The sequence below is a fragment of the Hemicordylus capensis genome, chromosome 4 (genome assembly GCF_027244095.1).
Source record: "Hemicordylus capensis ecotype Gifberg chromosome 4, rHemCap1.1.pri, whole genome shotgun sequence".
In the NCBI taxonomy this organism is placed as follows: domain Eukaryota; kingdom Metazoa; phylum Chordata; class Lepidosauria; order Squamata; family Cordylidae; genus Hemicordylus; species Hemicordylus capensis.
In genome coordinates, this window is record NC_069660.1 from 189305694 (window position 1) to 189323258 (window position 17565).

The 17565-nt window shown below is 44.8% G+C and overlaps 1 protein-coding gene across 2 annotated transcripts in view; it reads left to right on the forward strand.

Moving 5' to 3' along the window:
• The window catches only part of BASP1 (brain abundant membrane attached signal protein 1), an 89599-nt gene extending 72421 nt beyond the window's left edge, over positions 1–17178 (forward strand). For both annotated transcript variants that reach the window (XM_053248536.1, XM_053248535.1), the window contains exon 2: positions 15441–17178. In XM_053248536.1, the coding sequence (XP_053104511.1) occupies positions 15450–16190 (741 nt within the window). In that variant the 5' untranslated portion in view covers positions 15441–15449 and the 3' untranslated portion in view covers positions 16191–17178. The remainder of the gene's footprint in view (positions 1–15440) is intronic.
• The last annotated feature ends 387 nt before the right edge of the window (positions 17179–17565 follow it).

Sequence of the window (17565 nt, forward strand, 5' to 3'; positions counted from 1 at the left end):
CTTCATTTTGATAATTGTGTGAATAGCCCTTATATGTATTTGAAGCATCAGGAAGACATCTATTGGGGTGTAAAAAGAGAGAAATTGAGAAGCTGAGGAAAAATCGATAACTTTACTCAATCTTTTCTCTGCAGTGAGAAGGTACAATTGCCAGGGCCAAAAGCAAATGCTAATATTAACAAATTGGGAATGGGGTGCAACAAAATCTACCACTGTAAAGGTGACGAATTGGGAATGGGGTGATATCTTCAAATCAAATGTCTTTTCCAACATGGCTAAATGAACTTATATGGACACTTGATAAAGTAGTTCGAAACAGCTTATCACTGTGTTGTAATATCTATTACGGATTACATAGTTCTCCTTTTTTGATCAACTGATGTTTAGCGTATTCTATAGTTTACATTTATGTATTCCTTTCCTTATATCTTTTCCCCCAATTGTATCATTGGATCTGTTAAGAACTGAAAGCTCACCAGTGCTGGCTCCACCCACTTATTCAGTCTCTCACAAGTATGCCTACAGGTAAGGGCTCTTTAACCCTCTCCTGCCTAGAGTGAGGTGCTCCTAGACTTTGGCACAGTTTTTCCTTTAGGTACTTCAGCTGGTCATTCCCCTTGCTGTCTCTTGACTTGTTCTTTTAGTGCTGCTTCCCTCACAAACCCAAAGTAATCTTATACAGATTTAACTAAGAGTTTATTCAAAAACAACCCACATTTCCTCCTTCTCCTTCCCCTCCCTTTTCCTTTCGGACTCCACGCTCCACACTCTCTACAGGATCCCCACTGGGACAAACTTCTAAACAACAAAGCGTAAAAGATATTGGATAGAATACAACACTTGCCCACAGGAGTAAACTGAGTTGTGTAATAAGGAAAGCATTCGGTCGAAGCCTCTCTTGCTATTCACCCTGCAGGAGAAGGGAAATTTAAAGAGCCCTTTGCCTGTTCCTCAGCTTGGAAGAAAATGGCTTAGATGCATAAGTGTGTGTATGTGTGTGTGCGCAGGATGAGGGGTCTTTATTGGGGACCAGATGGATAAGCCTTTAAACTCTCCGGTGATGTCATAGGCAGGGCTTCCTAGCAAGTGGCTGCAATCTTAAACTCACTTATAATTAGAGTAAAGCCCTTTGAACTCAGTGAGATTTTATTCCCAGTAAACATGCATAGGAGAATGTGATGCTAAAAGATTTGTAATTTAATAATTAAGGTGAATACATAGACAGACACAAACTTACAAATATAACATTGATATTAAAATATTTGTGTTGTATTGTTTCAGTAGTCATGTACAACAAATAGCAATGAATAACATTGCGTGCGCACTCCTGATTCCATGGGCTTTGTTCTTCTGTCTCAAAAAGTGATAAAACACTAAACGAAACGAAACTGGACAATAGGGACAACTGGACAACCTAACCCAAACAAAACTGGACTTTGTACAATTAGGTGTTTGTAGATGAAGTGCTTGGCTCCCACCATAAGTCACCTGCATGGTGGGGAGGGGCTTGTGCTACCTCTTGCCCCAATGTAAACTGAGTGCTGGTTCAAAAGAGGTACTCTTCATAAGGGTCAAAAGACATTGCGTAATTTCACATAATGACATTTAGGCCTGATTTAAATGTGATGCTAGAGACCTCTATAAGACGTACCTGTATGGTGATCTGTGAGGCTGGCGTCATATCTAAACTGAGCTGCTGGTGCCTATCTGATCAGTATTGGCACACAAGGGACCTATGGCCCCAGGAGGAGGATGCCTTGGTGTGTTGAAGCTTTATGGGTAGGTACTAGCCATCTGGTTAGATGCAATGTCACTGGTGTGGCACTCTGGCCCTTTGGGGTGCTATTTGGCCTTGCAAATGGCACCCCAAAATAGGAATATGGAGGAGCAGCATCTGCCATAAGGCAGCAGACAATTTTGGGAACTCACCCCTTTGCACATGCCTGCCCCTCTTAAGATGTCTTTCCAACAACAATACTTGCTGACCAGTTTTACGGTAATCATCCCCTGCTAACTGGGCAAAGAGGCACCTTTTTAACGTGGTGATTCTCTTTATTTAGCAGGGGGAGAGTAACTGGCCCTACCCACCCACAGCAAAGTACCTCCAGTGACTGATGCTGGTGTCTATCTTGTGTTTCTTTTTAGATTGTGAGCCCTTTGGGGACAGGGATCCATCTTATTTATTTATTATTTCTCCATGTAAACTGCCTTGAGCCATTTTTGGAAGGGCGGTATAGAAATCGAATTAATAACAACAACAGCAGCAGCAGCAACATTTCACTACATGCCACTGACCCTGTGCTCAGTGCCACACTGTGAAGGCCTTCTTCACGTAAATCAAAGCAAGTGAATCTATTTTCCTTTGTCAAATGCCAGAAGATTATTTATCCTTTGCTAACAGGGCATGTGGCACCTTTTAAAGGGGTGGCTCTCTTATATTTAGCAGAAGGAGAGCATGTGTCCCTGTTCAGCCCAGCCCAGCCCAGCCTCCCTCCCTTTGGCTGTTGATTGCATTTCTTTTCAGATTTTGTGAGCCCCTTTGGGACAGGGAACTTTTCTTTTGCTATATAACCCACTTTGGGGACTTTGTTGAAAAGTGGTATAGAAATGTTTTAAAATTATCTATCTATCTATCTATCTATCTATCTATCTATCTATCTATCTATCTACAGTATTTCTTGGAAACTGCAGAAATTGGCATGTAACAAGGAAAGTTCAGAATCCAAATGAACATGTTATCTGATGGACAGGGGACACCTTTCCCAGATAAGGGAAAGGCACTGAGGAGCATGGGGTTTCAGTGTGAGGAAAGAAGTGACTGTGGTTATTTTGGGAAGCAAATGAAAAAGGTGAGTAGGAGGAAATGCAGGCCAAAGCAAGGTGTAATGCAACAAAGAAAGAGGATATGGAGAAATACAGTCCGTCAGAGGTGCCACAGGAGAGAGAACAAGAGAGAAAGGAAGTCATAGAACTGCCAGGGGGAAGAAAGGCTTTCTAAATTTTCCGGTTTAAGACAGAGTAGTTGTTGACAGTAGGTTTACATGACAGTTCTGTGCTACTGGCATGGTAAATCTTTTGTCCCCACCTGTCTGTTCACTTGTAATTGTGTAGCCAACTCTTCAGAAAACTATCTTTCCTTGTAACTCAGGCTGTCAGCTGCCAGCCAGTCCTACCTTCTGTACCACAAAGCCAGTGGGCCAGGTAGGGAGATCCACCTAGCATGCCCCATCCAAGTGCTTCATCAAGGTGGAACTGCTAAGCGAGAGTGGTCAGGTGACTTCTAAGCACCAGTGCCACCTGCTTTGCACTCCTCCTTTCCCTCTTCTGGCAATCTGATCTGAACAGCTTATGTTAGAAACTTTGCTCAGATGGGCATTTCATTCAGCTCTTCCTTCACTTGCAGTCTTCACCTGGTTTTGAGCACCCAGTGTGAATCTCTTGTCTGTCATTCTGACACAGACTTCAGTTTTCCCTCTGAATTTTTTGTTGTTGTTGTTTTTGCCAGATTTGGAGAGGTATGGCGTACCTGCCAACTTGTCCCTATATGCCCATTTAGGTGAATGGGAAAATAGGGACATGTTGGCAGGTATGCTATGGCTTTGGGCTGGTTTGAACAATACTCCAAACCGGCTGGCATAAACCCTTTGGGGCAGGAGTGTGGGTGAGCTGGATGGTGGAGATATATTACATAATCCACATTTTAAGGTGCAATTTAGATTAGTTGCCCCCTAGTGCAATTAATAGATAGCACACTGGCTGAGGTGGGCGGGGGCTGTCTCCACTCTTCTCCTCCATACATTTACAGTAGCTTGTTAGGGGTGTGCATAAATCACAGCTTGGGAGAAAGGACCAGGAGCTTTAAGAAAAAGAAGAGCAGGTCCTTACCTGCTTGCCTCATGCCTCCTTGCCTCATGCAGTGGAGACCATTCCCTCTTCTGGCATTTCCTCTTCTGTCCCCCATGCAGCTTCCTGCTGGGGCAGCATGCATTCAGGATGCACGTGGTGTCCGTGCATGTGCAGGCGCCATTTGTGTGGTCAGCTTAGTGTTGCTGACCATGCATTGCTCGCGCATGCGCAGATGCCGTGTGTGTGCTGGCACCATGCAGAGGTTCTTGGGACATGCACCACTCCAGTGGGAAGCTGCACGGGGTGGCAGAGAGCCAGTAAGGACCTGCTCCCCCTCTTTCTTAAAGCTCTCGGTCCCTGCTCTCAAATGGTCCTCGAACTGCGGTTTGTGCATACCCCTACAGCTGCATCCCAAACCTAAATATTTGTTCTGATTTATTGACCTCCAGTGACTACAAGAGGGAATATGTCATAACATTGTCAGGGTCCATAGACACACACATCAGCTTGCCATTTGTGAATACCGCATCATGGACAGTCCCTGCATTTTTCCTAGGCTTGGAGGAGGTGGAGATTTCTCCCTAACGACTGAGCCTCAGAGATGCTTGAAAGCAATGTGACTTCTTGCTGTTTTCTGGTTGTTTCTGAGGCTCAACACATCGTGGACAAACTTATCAAAGCTGATAAGGAGGGCAGAGGCTGTGATTTCAAGCAAGACTCTTCCCCTCCTCCTGTGAGGAAGGGCAGGGAGTAGCAAACACAAATTCTGGCTGACGACCAGGTCTGACAAAAAATTTAGAGTCCTGAACCTTGGACTAGCACAGTGGTCAGCATCACAGACACTGGGGAACTCTTAGGAGTGAACTGTAAATGACTGCATTATGTTTTAATGCATGTATTAAGATTACAGATCATATACCAATAAGAAATATATATAGTATATTGAAAGTAATAAACAAGAGAAAACCATTTGTGTAATAAAACCAAAGGGAGAGAAACTATCACACTGTTTCCAGTATTTCCTATCTTAACTCCTTCATTTTTAATTCTGCTCCAGTAAATAAGGGAATGGTTTCCGTTATTTGAGAAGCTTAGCATGCTTATTCTCCCATTATCTTTTGTAGTGAGGTAAGTTAATTAGGGTTTGCCAAGTTCTTCTTATCCAGTCCTCTTTAGTTGGTATGATTTGATTTTTCCAGTGTTTGGCAATCAGAATTCACACTAAAGTCAATAGATTGTTCACTAAACATTCCTCCTCTACTGTGGGACTGAAATGCCCTACCAATAGTAATTCAGATCTCCAAGATTCTGTGTTCTTTGTCTTCTCCCTGTAGAACTGTGATGAGAAAAGCTGCCAGTGAGGTACTTTTAAACAGATTTATTGCTCCTAGTAGGATAGGGTTGGTCTTTTATTTAATTTTAATCCTGTCCTTCGTCCAAGGTAGCATTCACATTTCCATTTATCTTTCCATTTATCCTCATAACAAATCTGTGAGAGAGATTGAGCTGAGAGATAGTGACTGGCCCAAGATCACCCAGTGAGATCTGTGGTGAGTTGGGATTATCTGGTTCTCTTCATTCCTAATCTGACACTCTAACCTCTGTGCCATACTGGCACCTGTTCCTTGAAAAGCGAAGAAGGACAGTTGAGCAAACCCACTCCCTTCCCAGGCCCGTAGCCAGCTGGTGGCATGGTGTGTACCTGCCACACCAAAAAAATTCTCTTTCCTCCCCAGCCTCACTGACTGTCTTCACGGAAATGTTTATAACCTGCCTCCCCTGACTTCTGCAATCCCTCACCCTATTTTTTTGATGCTGGCTACAGGCCTGTCCCTTTCGTCCCTATATTTGACTGAACTCCAACCTATGCATTGGCCCTATCCTGCTTTCTATCCCAACTTCACTTGCTCATCCTGCTTCAGCACTGTGAGAACTTCAGCGTGTAGAAAAGAAGGGTCAGGGGACCAAAGCAAAAGATCTGTAAGTGGTGTTGAGAACAGCTATGCTTCTCACAGACTTTCACTAAACAGCAATCCTTCCTATCACTATGGTGGAAGCATTATTATATGTCCCAGTCCTGATGGAGGAAGAGCTGGGGGTGATCTCCCCGCTACAGATTTGAAAAAGCAATCCGTGGGATTATCTGGAAAGGCACTTCTTATGTATCTCGGATGTGAAACACGGAGCTATATATTGTGATCGAAATTAAGTGTGGAATATTTAAATGTTCCTTCTGAATGTACTTAAGACCATAGGTTTGTGGGGGCCAGAGTCTTGTCTTTGCATGACAAGTTGCACCTGCCAACATTTCGTCTTCTCCATGATCAGGAAAAATACAAGACTGCTGTCCTCCTTTGCATTTTATCACTCTTAAACTGTTGCGGGTATGTGTGTGGTGGTGTTGAGGGGATGGTGACTTGTTGGAAAACCTGTTTGATGGTACTAAAAAACACAAATGCTTGAGGACAATTTTGAAACATAGGTAGAGTGTTTTTAATCTTCCCCACCTTGCTACAGTTGTTGCTGGTTAATAAGATTAAGGAATCAGGAAACAGTACCCAATTGTGCTTCTATTGACTCTGTACCTCATGCATCATCTAAAATTAATGTCCAGCTTTGCTAACAGAAGGACAACCACATCTTTGTTTTATGGCTGTCTTTGTATTTCTGTTGTGAGGCCCCATGGATGAATTTTGGGGTGAAAATGGTGAAGTGTTTCTCAAACACTGAAAAATAAATGCCATGTTTTTCTTTACTTCTCTTTTCTGCCTTTCAAGGGCAGAGCGTTCCGATTAGTGTTGGAGACAGGTCGGCATAATTGCTGACATATTTCCAAAGGGGCAGCAGCCATTGCTTCTTTGTGCCTGAGATTTTTTTTTTTTTGCACCTGGCATGGCCTAACTTAATTAAATCTGAGTAGCACCTACTCTATCTTGTCTTAAGGGCCAAAATCAATATGCTGTAGGAGAGCTGTGAAGAGGGTCTCCTTTTAAGGGATGGATAGCAGCTCTGGTGGTAGAAGTCCCTGATTTGGATCCAAACTGCAGTGCTGGAGTGGGTTTTATCCTCGAACTACTCCCCACCCCGGGAGTGCTCTTTGCTCCGCAGAACTAAATAGGCAAGTCCATCTGTGGTACTTACCTATATTATTATTATTTATTTCCACAGACAGGTGTTATTGACTGGTTTGTCTTATCCAAACATCGAGTCCTTCCCAAGGACCTGGGATGGATGAATTTTATTGTCAGTGTTGTTGCTGTTGTTATAGATATTGTCGCAGAATATAGGCTGTTCCCAGTAAAGCTGCTTTTTGTAATTGGCTGATGGTGATTTCTGTGGCCCGTATGGTGTTGAGGTGCTCTTCAAGGTCTTTTGGAACTGCACCCAGGGTGCCAATTACCACTGGGATTATTTTGGTCTTTTTCTGCCACAGCCTTTCAATTTCAATTTGTAGATCTTTGTATTTGGTGATTTTTTCTATTTCTTTTCCTTCTATTCTGCTATCCCCTGGTTGCTATGTTGATTATTTTAACCTGTTTTTCTTTCTTCTCGACTACAGTGATATCTGGTGTATTGTGTGGCAGATGTTTGTCTGTTTGTAGTCGGAAGTCCCATAATATTTTTACATCTTCATTTTCTTCAACTTTTTCAATTTTATGGTATTATTATCATCATTATCTATTATTATTATTATTATTATTATTATTATTATTATTATTATTATTATATTTATATTTATATCCTGCTCTTCCTCCAAGGAGCCCAGAGCGATGTACTACATACATGAGTTTCTCTTTCACAACAACCCTGTGAAGTAGGTTAGGCTGAGAGAGAAGTGACTGGCCCAGAGTCACCCAGCTAGATTCATGGCTGAATGGGGATTTGAACTCAGGTCTTCCCGGTCCTAGTCCAGAACTCTAACCATTACACCACGCTGGCTCATTTATATGACTATAACAACCCGCAGACTCGGGCTTTTTCATAGTGCCTAGCAACGTATTCCCTTCCTCTGCCTTTGTTTTGTTTTTGCTTAATATCCAGCCCAAAGAAGAGTTCTGGTGAATTTGACAGCTTGCTCACTAATCTGTGATATGGTAGTTGGTCGTAATAAGGTTATCATCTGATTGTTGCTTTGTAATCAGTGGCCAGGCATCATTTCCTTGGGCCTGGGACAAGCTTATAATTTGGGTCCCCTTTGCTCTCACAAAAGATCTTATCCGTTTTGGAAAACTGGAGGTTAGCTTGGTGTCATATAATTCTTTTTACATCCCTTTGTTTAAGCTCATTACATTCATGGCCACCTGATTTGTATTTAAAGAACAACATGGTGGTATAGTATGTATGCATGCATATTTATTATACGTGGATGCACTGACAAATGCCTCCTAGATGCTGCTCCATCTTTGGGATCAAGGCAGGATGTAGGATGGGTGTCTAACTCAATTACTCACACATTAATCAGTTTCTAGGGCCTGTAAATCTGAGCAGCACTGGCTCCCAAGGTCCCTAGGATCTCAAATATTTCCAGTTATGATGGTGTTCATCTCTTCGTCCTGCTGCCAATCAGCTGCCACATCCTGTTGAATTCTCCTGCCTGTGCATGGATAATGCCTGTAGGAACTCTGGGATCTGTAGTTCTTGGGAGAGTATATCATGTGGGGAGGCACACTTCTCTCCATCTCTAGAACTATAAATCCTGGATTTATTGTACAAGTGCTCTTGCACGTGTGCATGTGCCCCCTCACCCTCAAGAGGAATGTCTGTTTTGGTGACTTACTGTTCAGAATGCTGGTTGTTTAGTTCCAGCAAACCTCACAAGATCTCACACAGACTGGACACCTTGTCTAGACACTGGGAAATGATTTACAAGTTAACCCTATTTTCCCCCCTTATAAATGGCTTGCAGCCCAGATTGAACACCCCAGACCTTTGGGCCCAAATAAAGTATTCCCCCAATCAGCTCTGCCATGCTTAGACACTGTTTATCATTATTAGCTGAACTTTTGTTGGGGACCATAGTATTTGATTTAAATACTTCTTTGTATTTTGTTTTGCTCCTTGTCAGCTATTGCTGGGAACACACTCAATATTTCATATTTCTAGAAGCTTGTGTGGAAAATCTAATTTTTCAAACAAACCCTTGAAGTCACAGAACTATGAGCATTCGACAAGCTCTTTTTATTCATTGTTACTCCAATTGAAATGCAACTTTGCTGTGCTTATAATAGCCCGCCCAGAGTGTTCAGAGTTAGCCGAGCCTTGTGTTGTTTTCCATGGTCTTCATCTCCAGATGCTTTAATCAGCTTCATCTACATTGCTTTAGGGCACAACCTACTGGAGTCTCTAGTGCGGCAGGCCCATTTGAAAGGAATGGAATTTTTGCAGTTGTGTATGAGACAGCAGGTGTGGGGAGAGGCTTTCTCCAGCCTTGGTGCCCAACCTTGTCAAAAGACCACAGGAGTCATTGGTTCTGTTATGTTGGTGTGTGCCCCTCGCACTGCTAGGGAAAGGTGGAAAGCAACTCTGCACAGATTCTTGTGAATCTTTAGAGCCCATCAGAGATCTGGAGATTGCTGCAACAATGCTGCACCTCCCAGGGAGACTAAGGGGCTGAGGAAGAGGATTGGATTAGGATAATATGGTGCAACAGCAGCAGCCATTTCTCAGTGGGATAACATGGGCTTTGCATACTGCTAACTTGGCAAAGAGCCACCCTTTAACACGGTGTTTCTCTATATTTATCAGGTTGAGAGTAACTGCTGGCCCTCTCCACCCCCAGCACAGTACCTCCAGTGACTGTTGCTGGTGTCTATCTTGTGTTTCTTTTTAGATTGTGAGGCCTTTGAGGACAGGGTTCCTTCTTATTTATTTATTATTTCTCTGTGTAAACCACCCTGAGCCATTTTTGGAAGGGCAGTATAGAAATCAATCAATCAATCAATCAATCAATCAATCAATCAAATAAATAAATATTTAAATTTTTATACCGCCCTTCCAAAAGGCTCAGGGCGGTAGTAGTAGTAGTAATACAGAAGGGCCTGAGTTCAATACTTGGTATCTCCGGTTAAGAGTCTCAGTTAGCAAGGCTGAGACAGACTAATACCTTAGAACCGGCATTTGACTAATGTTAATAATAATTAATAACTTGGTCAACTGATTACTCATAAATTGTAATGTGTTAATTTATTAGACCAGTAAGAAAGAAGAGAGGGAATTATGCTAATTACAAAATACGATCTGTCTCTGGTCCCACTCAGAAGCTTTAATGGAAAAATTTAACAGATGCTCTATGGTCATGTGGAGGCCTCTTCTCTAAATAGCTATGGATACATAGTAGTCATTAGTCCTTGGTTAGCCAAACTGTTCTGATGACTATATGTTTATTTGCTTCATGCTTCCTCCTGATGCTTGTGATCCTGCTTGGTGATGCCTGCAGTATCACTTGTGACCAGTAAAAACTAGGCTATTGGCTTAATTGAGAGAGGAAAGGGTAGCAAGTTGCAGGGTGGGGTACCTGCTCCTAAATGAGGACCCTGACTCATTTGGGGCTGGGGTACAGGGAGCCCCCACTTCTGCCATGGCTATTAAATAGCCTGTGATGTAATGAAAAAGGTACATAGGAAGCTGCCATATACGGAGTCAGACCATAGGCCCATCTAGCTTAGTACTGTCTACATAGACTGGCAGCGGCTTCTCCAAGGTTGCAGGCAGGAATCTCTCTCAGCCCTGCCTTGGAGATGCCAGGGAGGGAACTTGGAACCAGCTCTTCCCAGAGCGGCTCCACCCCTGAGGGGAATATCTTACAGTGCTCACATGTGGCCTCCCATTCAGATGCAACCAGGGCAGACCCTGCTTAGCTAAGGGGACAAGTCATGCTTGTTACCACAAGACCAGCTCACCTCTGGTAGGATGCCACTTAAACAAAAATACTCCTGACTTCATAGAATATTTGACTGCTAGTATTTTTAAGCCCGTTATGATAACGGGCGCTAGCTTTCTCTGCCGTCTTTATCCGCTGCTCCAGTCTGTGTGGGGTTTTTTGCATAGTGTTGTCTCCTGGGTGTGTGTTGTGCTTTGTGTAACTTTTTGTTACTATTTCTGTAGTGCTTATTGTAACTGGTTTTTTTTTTTTTTTTTTTTTAATGTTTTGTAGTTTCCGGCACTGTCTCTCTGGCTTTCTGCTGGCGCCGATCCATCCCGCGGCAATCAGGCGAAAATTAAGCATAATTTTCAAAGTAGAAGTGTGGAGCATGCGAAAAGAGCTCCTCTCTGTGGTATGCTGCTGCCCATACTGTTGCAATGGACGCGAAGGACGCAATAGGCGTCCTTCGCGTCCATAGCGGCAGTTTGGGCAGAGGCTTAGCACACGGAGGAGCTCTTTTCGCATGCTCCACACTTCTACTTTGAAAATTATGTTTTCTGTTTGCCCGATTGCCGCGGGCTGGAGTGGGTAAGGTGGGTTTGGGCAGCTGGGTGGGCGGGAGGGCGGTAGTCGGGGGCGGCGCAATTCTCAAGGGCGTTTTTGGCCTGGAATCTTTTGGGGGGGAGCGGGGAAGGTGATTTTGGGCAGCTGGGAGGGCGGGAGCTGCGGCGCGGCCAGGCCTCGGTAGCGGCTTTGCCGCCACCTCACCCGGCTTCCCCGTCCCCCAGCTCGGTCTTAGTTTTATTTGTTTCCCTCGCTGCTGGGTCCGCTGCTTCTGGGCGCTTCGGCCTTGTCTCGGCCGCGCCGCAGCTCATGGCCGAAGCAGCGGCTCCGCCGCCGCCTCGTCCAGTTTCCCCCGCCGCCTCTCGGGGCCGCCACCGTTGTTTCTCTGCTCCCCGCGACTGGTCTGTGTGACGCCCCAGCCGCCCATAGTGCCGCCCGTCCTTAGTGCTGCCCGTCCATAGTGCCGCCCGTCCCCAGCTGCCAGTCCTTGTTGCCGCCGCCAGGCCTCGGCGGTGGTTCCGCCACCACCTCGGCCGGGCTTCACCGACTTCTTCGGGCCGGCCGCTTCTGGCAGCCCAACATGGCTGCCGGGTCCTGCTGTTCGTCACTCCCCTGCTCTGTTCTGGGCATGCGCTTGGCACATGCCCAGAACAGGCAGGCACGAACGCACGCTTGGTGTCCGTCCACGGACGGACACCAAGCGTTTTATTAGAGAGGATATTTGGTCGAATAACAGCCAGCCAGTTGACCAGGTGACATATTTCGTCGGTTTACTACTGTCCCACCCCTTCTCTGCTTGAGACCTTAGAACCAGGGTGTCCAACTCTGGGCCTTCAGCTGTTTTTGGCCTACAACTCCCATCATGCCCAGTTACAGTGGCCAGTAGCCAGGGATGATGGAAATTGCAGGCCAAAAACAGCTGGAGGACTACATTTGTACATCCCTGCCTTAGATAGTGCTGCGTTCAGTCAGAGCAATCACATTGGGCTAGATGGACCAGTGGTCTGACACAGTATAAGGCAGCTTCATACATCTATTATTACAGCTACTACAAGTTAATGAGACTCATGGTCATAATTAGGAGAGAGGCATATATGATCTTAGTCATGGAGGTGCTGTTTAAAATGGAGTCTTCATGGTGGTTGATCCCCCCCGCCCGCCCCGCAATGTTTGGAAATGGCTACTATGTGGATCGTGGCCATCATTTTACAAGTCTTGATGCCCTGGTTTTACTCTCCTGGCAGCAGCTGGGTGAGCCAGGAGACTCAGGATGTGATGGCCTCAAGCCACAAGGTGACTGCTTCCAAAAATTAATGCAGGGAAGGCGGGGGCATTTACCATGTTCAGTGAGCTGCCTTAAAGAACAGCAGCATGTGTTCCAGAATGTTTGTACCTTGTTTTGTGGGCGCCTGTCAGGTCACAAAGAAGAACATCCTGAGTTGCTTTTGGCCTGGGCAGCATCGCTCCCTCTAACCCAGGCCTGCTCAACTTCGGTCCTCCTGCAGATGTTGGCCTACAACTCCCTTAATCCCTGGCTATTGGCCTCTGTGGTTGGGGGTTATAGGAGATGTAGTCCAAAAACAGATGGGGGGGGCCTAATCTGAGCAGGCCTGCTCTAACATCACTTGGGAAATGGCACTAGACAGGCCGCATGCTGCTTCTGACCTATACCCCTCCTTCCCACTGTGAAATGATACTAGACATCGTTGTCCCTTTCCACAGTTGTTTCAGAAGGCAGTCTTTTCAATTTATCCCAGATATCTCAGGGAGAGCCATTGAGTTCGATGGGTGATTGTTATTAGCCATGAGAACTGGCTGGAGGGTTGGATGTTCCAGAATCCTTTAAATAAATAAGTGAATGGATACTGTTGGGGACACAGATCTGGTGGGGATGAAACTGGGAACTAACCCTGAACACTGGTTTTGAAAGCGGGGCAAATTTGGCTGTCACCTCAGTCATGCCCCACCCTAAGTGGCCCTTTATTTCAGATAAGTGTATGGTTGCCATTTACTCCTATGGGAAATAACAGAGTCGTGCACTTGGGTACCCCACTGTAGAGGTGGCAGAGTTTTCTAGACTTTACTGACAGGGGCCCTGTAGGGTAGCTGGGCCAAGACATTTTATGCCCCCTTCAGTTGTGGCACAAAAATATATGCGTAGCCTTCCCCAGACCCAGTCCTAATGACAAGCATTTTGCAAGTCATGTAAAAAGCAAGAACTTGAAAGAGTGAAAGAGGCACATCAAACAAAAGCGTGTTTGTGTTATCTGAGCATTGCCAGGCAAACAAATGGAGGCTTAATTGGGGATTGGCTATCTGGAAGCAAATATAGCGCTTGCTATTGTTTAAATCTTTGTTCCTGCTGATTTGCAAAATTGCTCTGAAGTGCAATGTGACTGGATGGGCATGAAAACTTTGTTTTCTTTATATAATAAGCATTAGAGCAATACACAGTGACCTACATGTGCGCGTTGTGAGAACTGGGCTGGCTCTAATGTCATTAGGCTTCAATGACTGTGTTCCAGACCAAAGTGGGATTGCTGTTCTTTCTTGTGGCCCGTGTGGGGCCCATTTTGATTCCACTGTACTATTCAATTACTTCCTTGAAAGCTGTTATCCTTATATCTCTTCCTCTGGAAGACCCAAGCTGCTACCTAGGAGCTATTGGGCAGGATAAGTGGTTTGAGGAACATAGGAAGCAGCCATATTCTGAGTCAGACCATTGGTCCATCTAGCTCAGCATTGTCTACACAGACTGGCAGCGGCTTCTCCAAGGTTGCAGGCAGGAATCTCTCTCAGCCCTGTCTTGGAGAAGCCAGGGAGGGAACTTGAAACTTGAACTTGGAACCTTCTGCTCTTCCCAGAGTGGTTCCATCCCCTGAAGGGAATATCTTACAGTGCTCACACATCAAGTCTCCCATTCATATGCAACCAGGGCAGACCCTGCTTAGCTAAGAGGACAAGTTATGCTTGCTACCACAAGATCAGCTCTCCTCCCTGCTTGAAGCATTTAATTCAAATCTCTGCTGCTTTATAAAGGAATATAGATTGTGCCATTGAGTTGGCGTCGACTCCTGGCAATTACAGAGCCCTGTGGTTTTCTTTGGTAGAATACAGGAGGGGTTTACCATTGCCTCCTCCCGTGCAGTATGAGATGATGCCTTTCAGCACCTTTCTGTATCTCTGCTGCCCTATATAGGTGTTTCCCATAGTCTGGGAAACATACCAGCAGAGATTTGAACCAGCAACCTCTTGCTCCCTAGGCAAGTTACTTCCCTGCTGCGCCATTAGGTGGACTGGAATTATCTAGAAAATGGCTGGCCATTGGTGATCTGGGGGCTGGACTTGGTCTACAAATCAGTTTCCTTTGGCATCCAAGTTTCCTACTACATTTAAATCATGATATAGTTTTTTAAAATGCCCATGGTTTTATTTGCAAGGAAATAAAATTGGTTTTAAAACTGCTGAAAGACAGAGATTCTGTGTTACTTGGGACCATAGGAAGTTGCCACTGAGGGAATCCATTGGTCAGTCTAGCTCAGTAACTGGCAACAACCTTTTGTGTCTTCCCCAGCCCTATCAGGAGATGGCAAGAGGAAAGGGAGGTGCACGTCTCTGCACAAATGTAATTGTATACAGTTGTGGCTAGGGGAAAAAAAAAGTAGTTCCTCTTACTATTCCTGCTGGCATTTGAAGGAGAATATTAGTTTCCTCCTTATGATATGATGCTTTGAATGGCATGTGGACAAATTGAATAGGAAGCACCCTCCAAGAGAGGCATCTGAGCAGAGCATACATTTTGAAGTAGATCATGCTATTTGCTAAGGGCATGTGTACACTAGAGATTTTGTTCCGCCATCACGGCCTCTCCTCAAGGAACTCTGGAAAAAGTAGTAAGGGGAGGGGTAGGCATCTCTTTAACAGAAAACTCTCAGCACTCCCTTTAAAACACAAACTTCTTTGAGGGAAGCCAAGACAGTATAAAACCAAAAAAAGTGTGGTACCCTCAGTCTCCAGTTGTCAAATCCCTATTTCCCTTCCTATAGCAAATCCCAGTACTGCTCCACCGTTTTTGTTTGTGAAGAATAAACTCATTTAATGTTTGTTGTCCTCGGTGATGTGAGGTGGTGGCACTTTGGGGTAACCCTCTCCCCTTTCTCCTTTTCAGAGCTCCAACATGGGAGGCAAACTGAGCAAGAAGAAGAAGGGCTACAATGTGAACGACGAAAAGGTGAAAGACAAAGACAAGAAGGCTGAGGGGGCAGCTGCTGAGGAAGGGGAGGCTCCCAAAGAGAACGAGCAGAGCCAGCAGACCACCACGGAGACCGCAGAGGGGAAGGAGAATAGCAAGGAGGAAAAGGGCGACGCGGAGGCCCCGGTGGCTGCTAACCAGATGGAAGACAAAGAAGGGGAGAAGGAGAAAGCAGCGAGCCAGGAAGAACCCAAGAAGCCTGAGCCAGAGAAGCCGGAGACTGCGGCTGATGCAAAAGTAGAGCCGCCGAAGAACCAGGAGCAGCAGGCGCCCAAGCCAGAGGAGCCGAGCTCAGCTGCTTCTCCTGCAGCCAGCAGCGAAGCGCCTAAACCCTCTGAGCCCAGCAGCGATGCAAAAGCTTCCCAGTCCTCAGAAGCCACAGCTACTAGTAAAGTAGATGACAAGGGCAAAGAGGAAGGGGAAGCCAAAAAGACTGAGGCTCCTGCAGTACCTGCAGCCCAAGAAACTAAAAGTGAAGTGGCCCCAGCTTCAGACTCAAAACCTAGCAGCAGCGAGGCTGCGCCTTCTTCCAAGGAGACCCCGGCAACAACAGAAACACCTAGTTCTACTCCGAAGGCCTCAGAGCCTGCAGCCCCACCAGAGGAAGTGAAATCATCTGAAGCTCCGGCGAATAATTCGGATCAAACCATAGCAGTGAAAGATTAAATTGGACAACCTATTGGGAAGCAAAGCAAAACAAAACAAAATTTAATCACTTAAAAACAACCTGTGTCTTTTTTTTTTTTAATTTTCTTTTTTTCAGCTCTACTAACTTGTTTCAGAATTGAAATAACAACATGTATTGCCCAGGAAAAATTTAAAAAAAAGGAAAGAAATAAGATAATGGATTGTCCCATTAAGTTGAGGGAGCGGGGAGGGAGCAGGGGTGGTGCCTGTGGAAGGGGAGGGGAATCCAAATAGTATTTTTGTGGGGGAAATATCTAATATACTTTCTGCCAACTTTACAAGCAAAATCCTGTATTACAATCAGTAATTAAAATAAGAAGACAACCCAGATGTCTGAAAGTGCAGTACCTCTTTTTTGTACCTGAACTGCTGTAAATGCACTCCACTGATGTATTTGATCTTTTCCTTCCTTCTTTTTCTCTAATGGGGTTTGGGAGTGATTATGTAATTGATTCTGCCCTCTGGGCCAGTGCCACACCAATCAGATCTTTATGAAAGCAGTATTTCCTGTGGTTTATTTTTTTTTTTTTAAATTTACAGCCTTTATTATTTTGTATTTTTTATGCAGTGGATGAATGGCAACTTTCAGACAAAACTCACGTAGCTGTCCACATTTTTCTCAATGCCAATCCTATTCTTCTTCCTCTCCAAATATTTTTGGGAGTTAAACAAAAAAAATTAAAAAGCATTGTCATCCTACTTAGCCTACCTAGATTTCTCATGACGAGTTTAATGCATGTCCGTGGTTGGGTGCACCTGTAGTTCTGTTTATTGGTCAGTGAAAATGAAAAAAAAAAAGTCTGCGTTCATTGCAGTTCCAGTTTCTCTTCCATTCTGTGTCACAGACACCAATACACCACTCATTGGAAAAAAAAATGAAAAAGCAAAATGTACAATGGATGCATTGAAATTATATGTAATTGTATAAATGGTGCAACAGTAATAAAAGTTAAATAATTTAAAAACATCTAAGGTGTTAGTGATTGCACATTTATTGAGGTTAATTACTCTTGGTTATATGTAGAGAGAGAGATTTGTCAGTGGCCACGGTAGCCAAAATACCATACTTTTGGCCACTAAATGCTGGGTGTCATGGGCTAGAAGGATTCCATGACCCTCTGTGGGGGCAGGGATTCTCAGTAAAGTAGAAGGATCTGGATTTCCACAGCATTGATTGTTTTGCAGCAAGCTGGTCAGACTGTGGTGTTTAATTAGAGGGCAAAGAAAAACCAGAGGGTAAACTGAGACTGAGTGTTTCCAAAAGGCAGTCCAGGCAGGTGTGGCAAGAGAGGAAGGCAGAGTGAGGGTTGAGTGAGAGACAATGTGGTATAATTGCTGGAGTGTGTGTCAGACT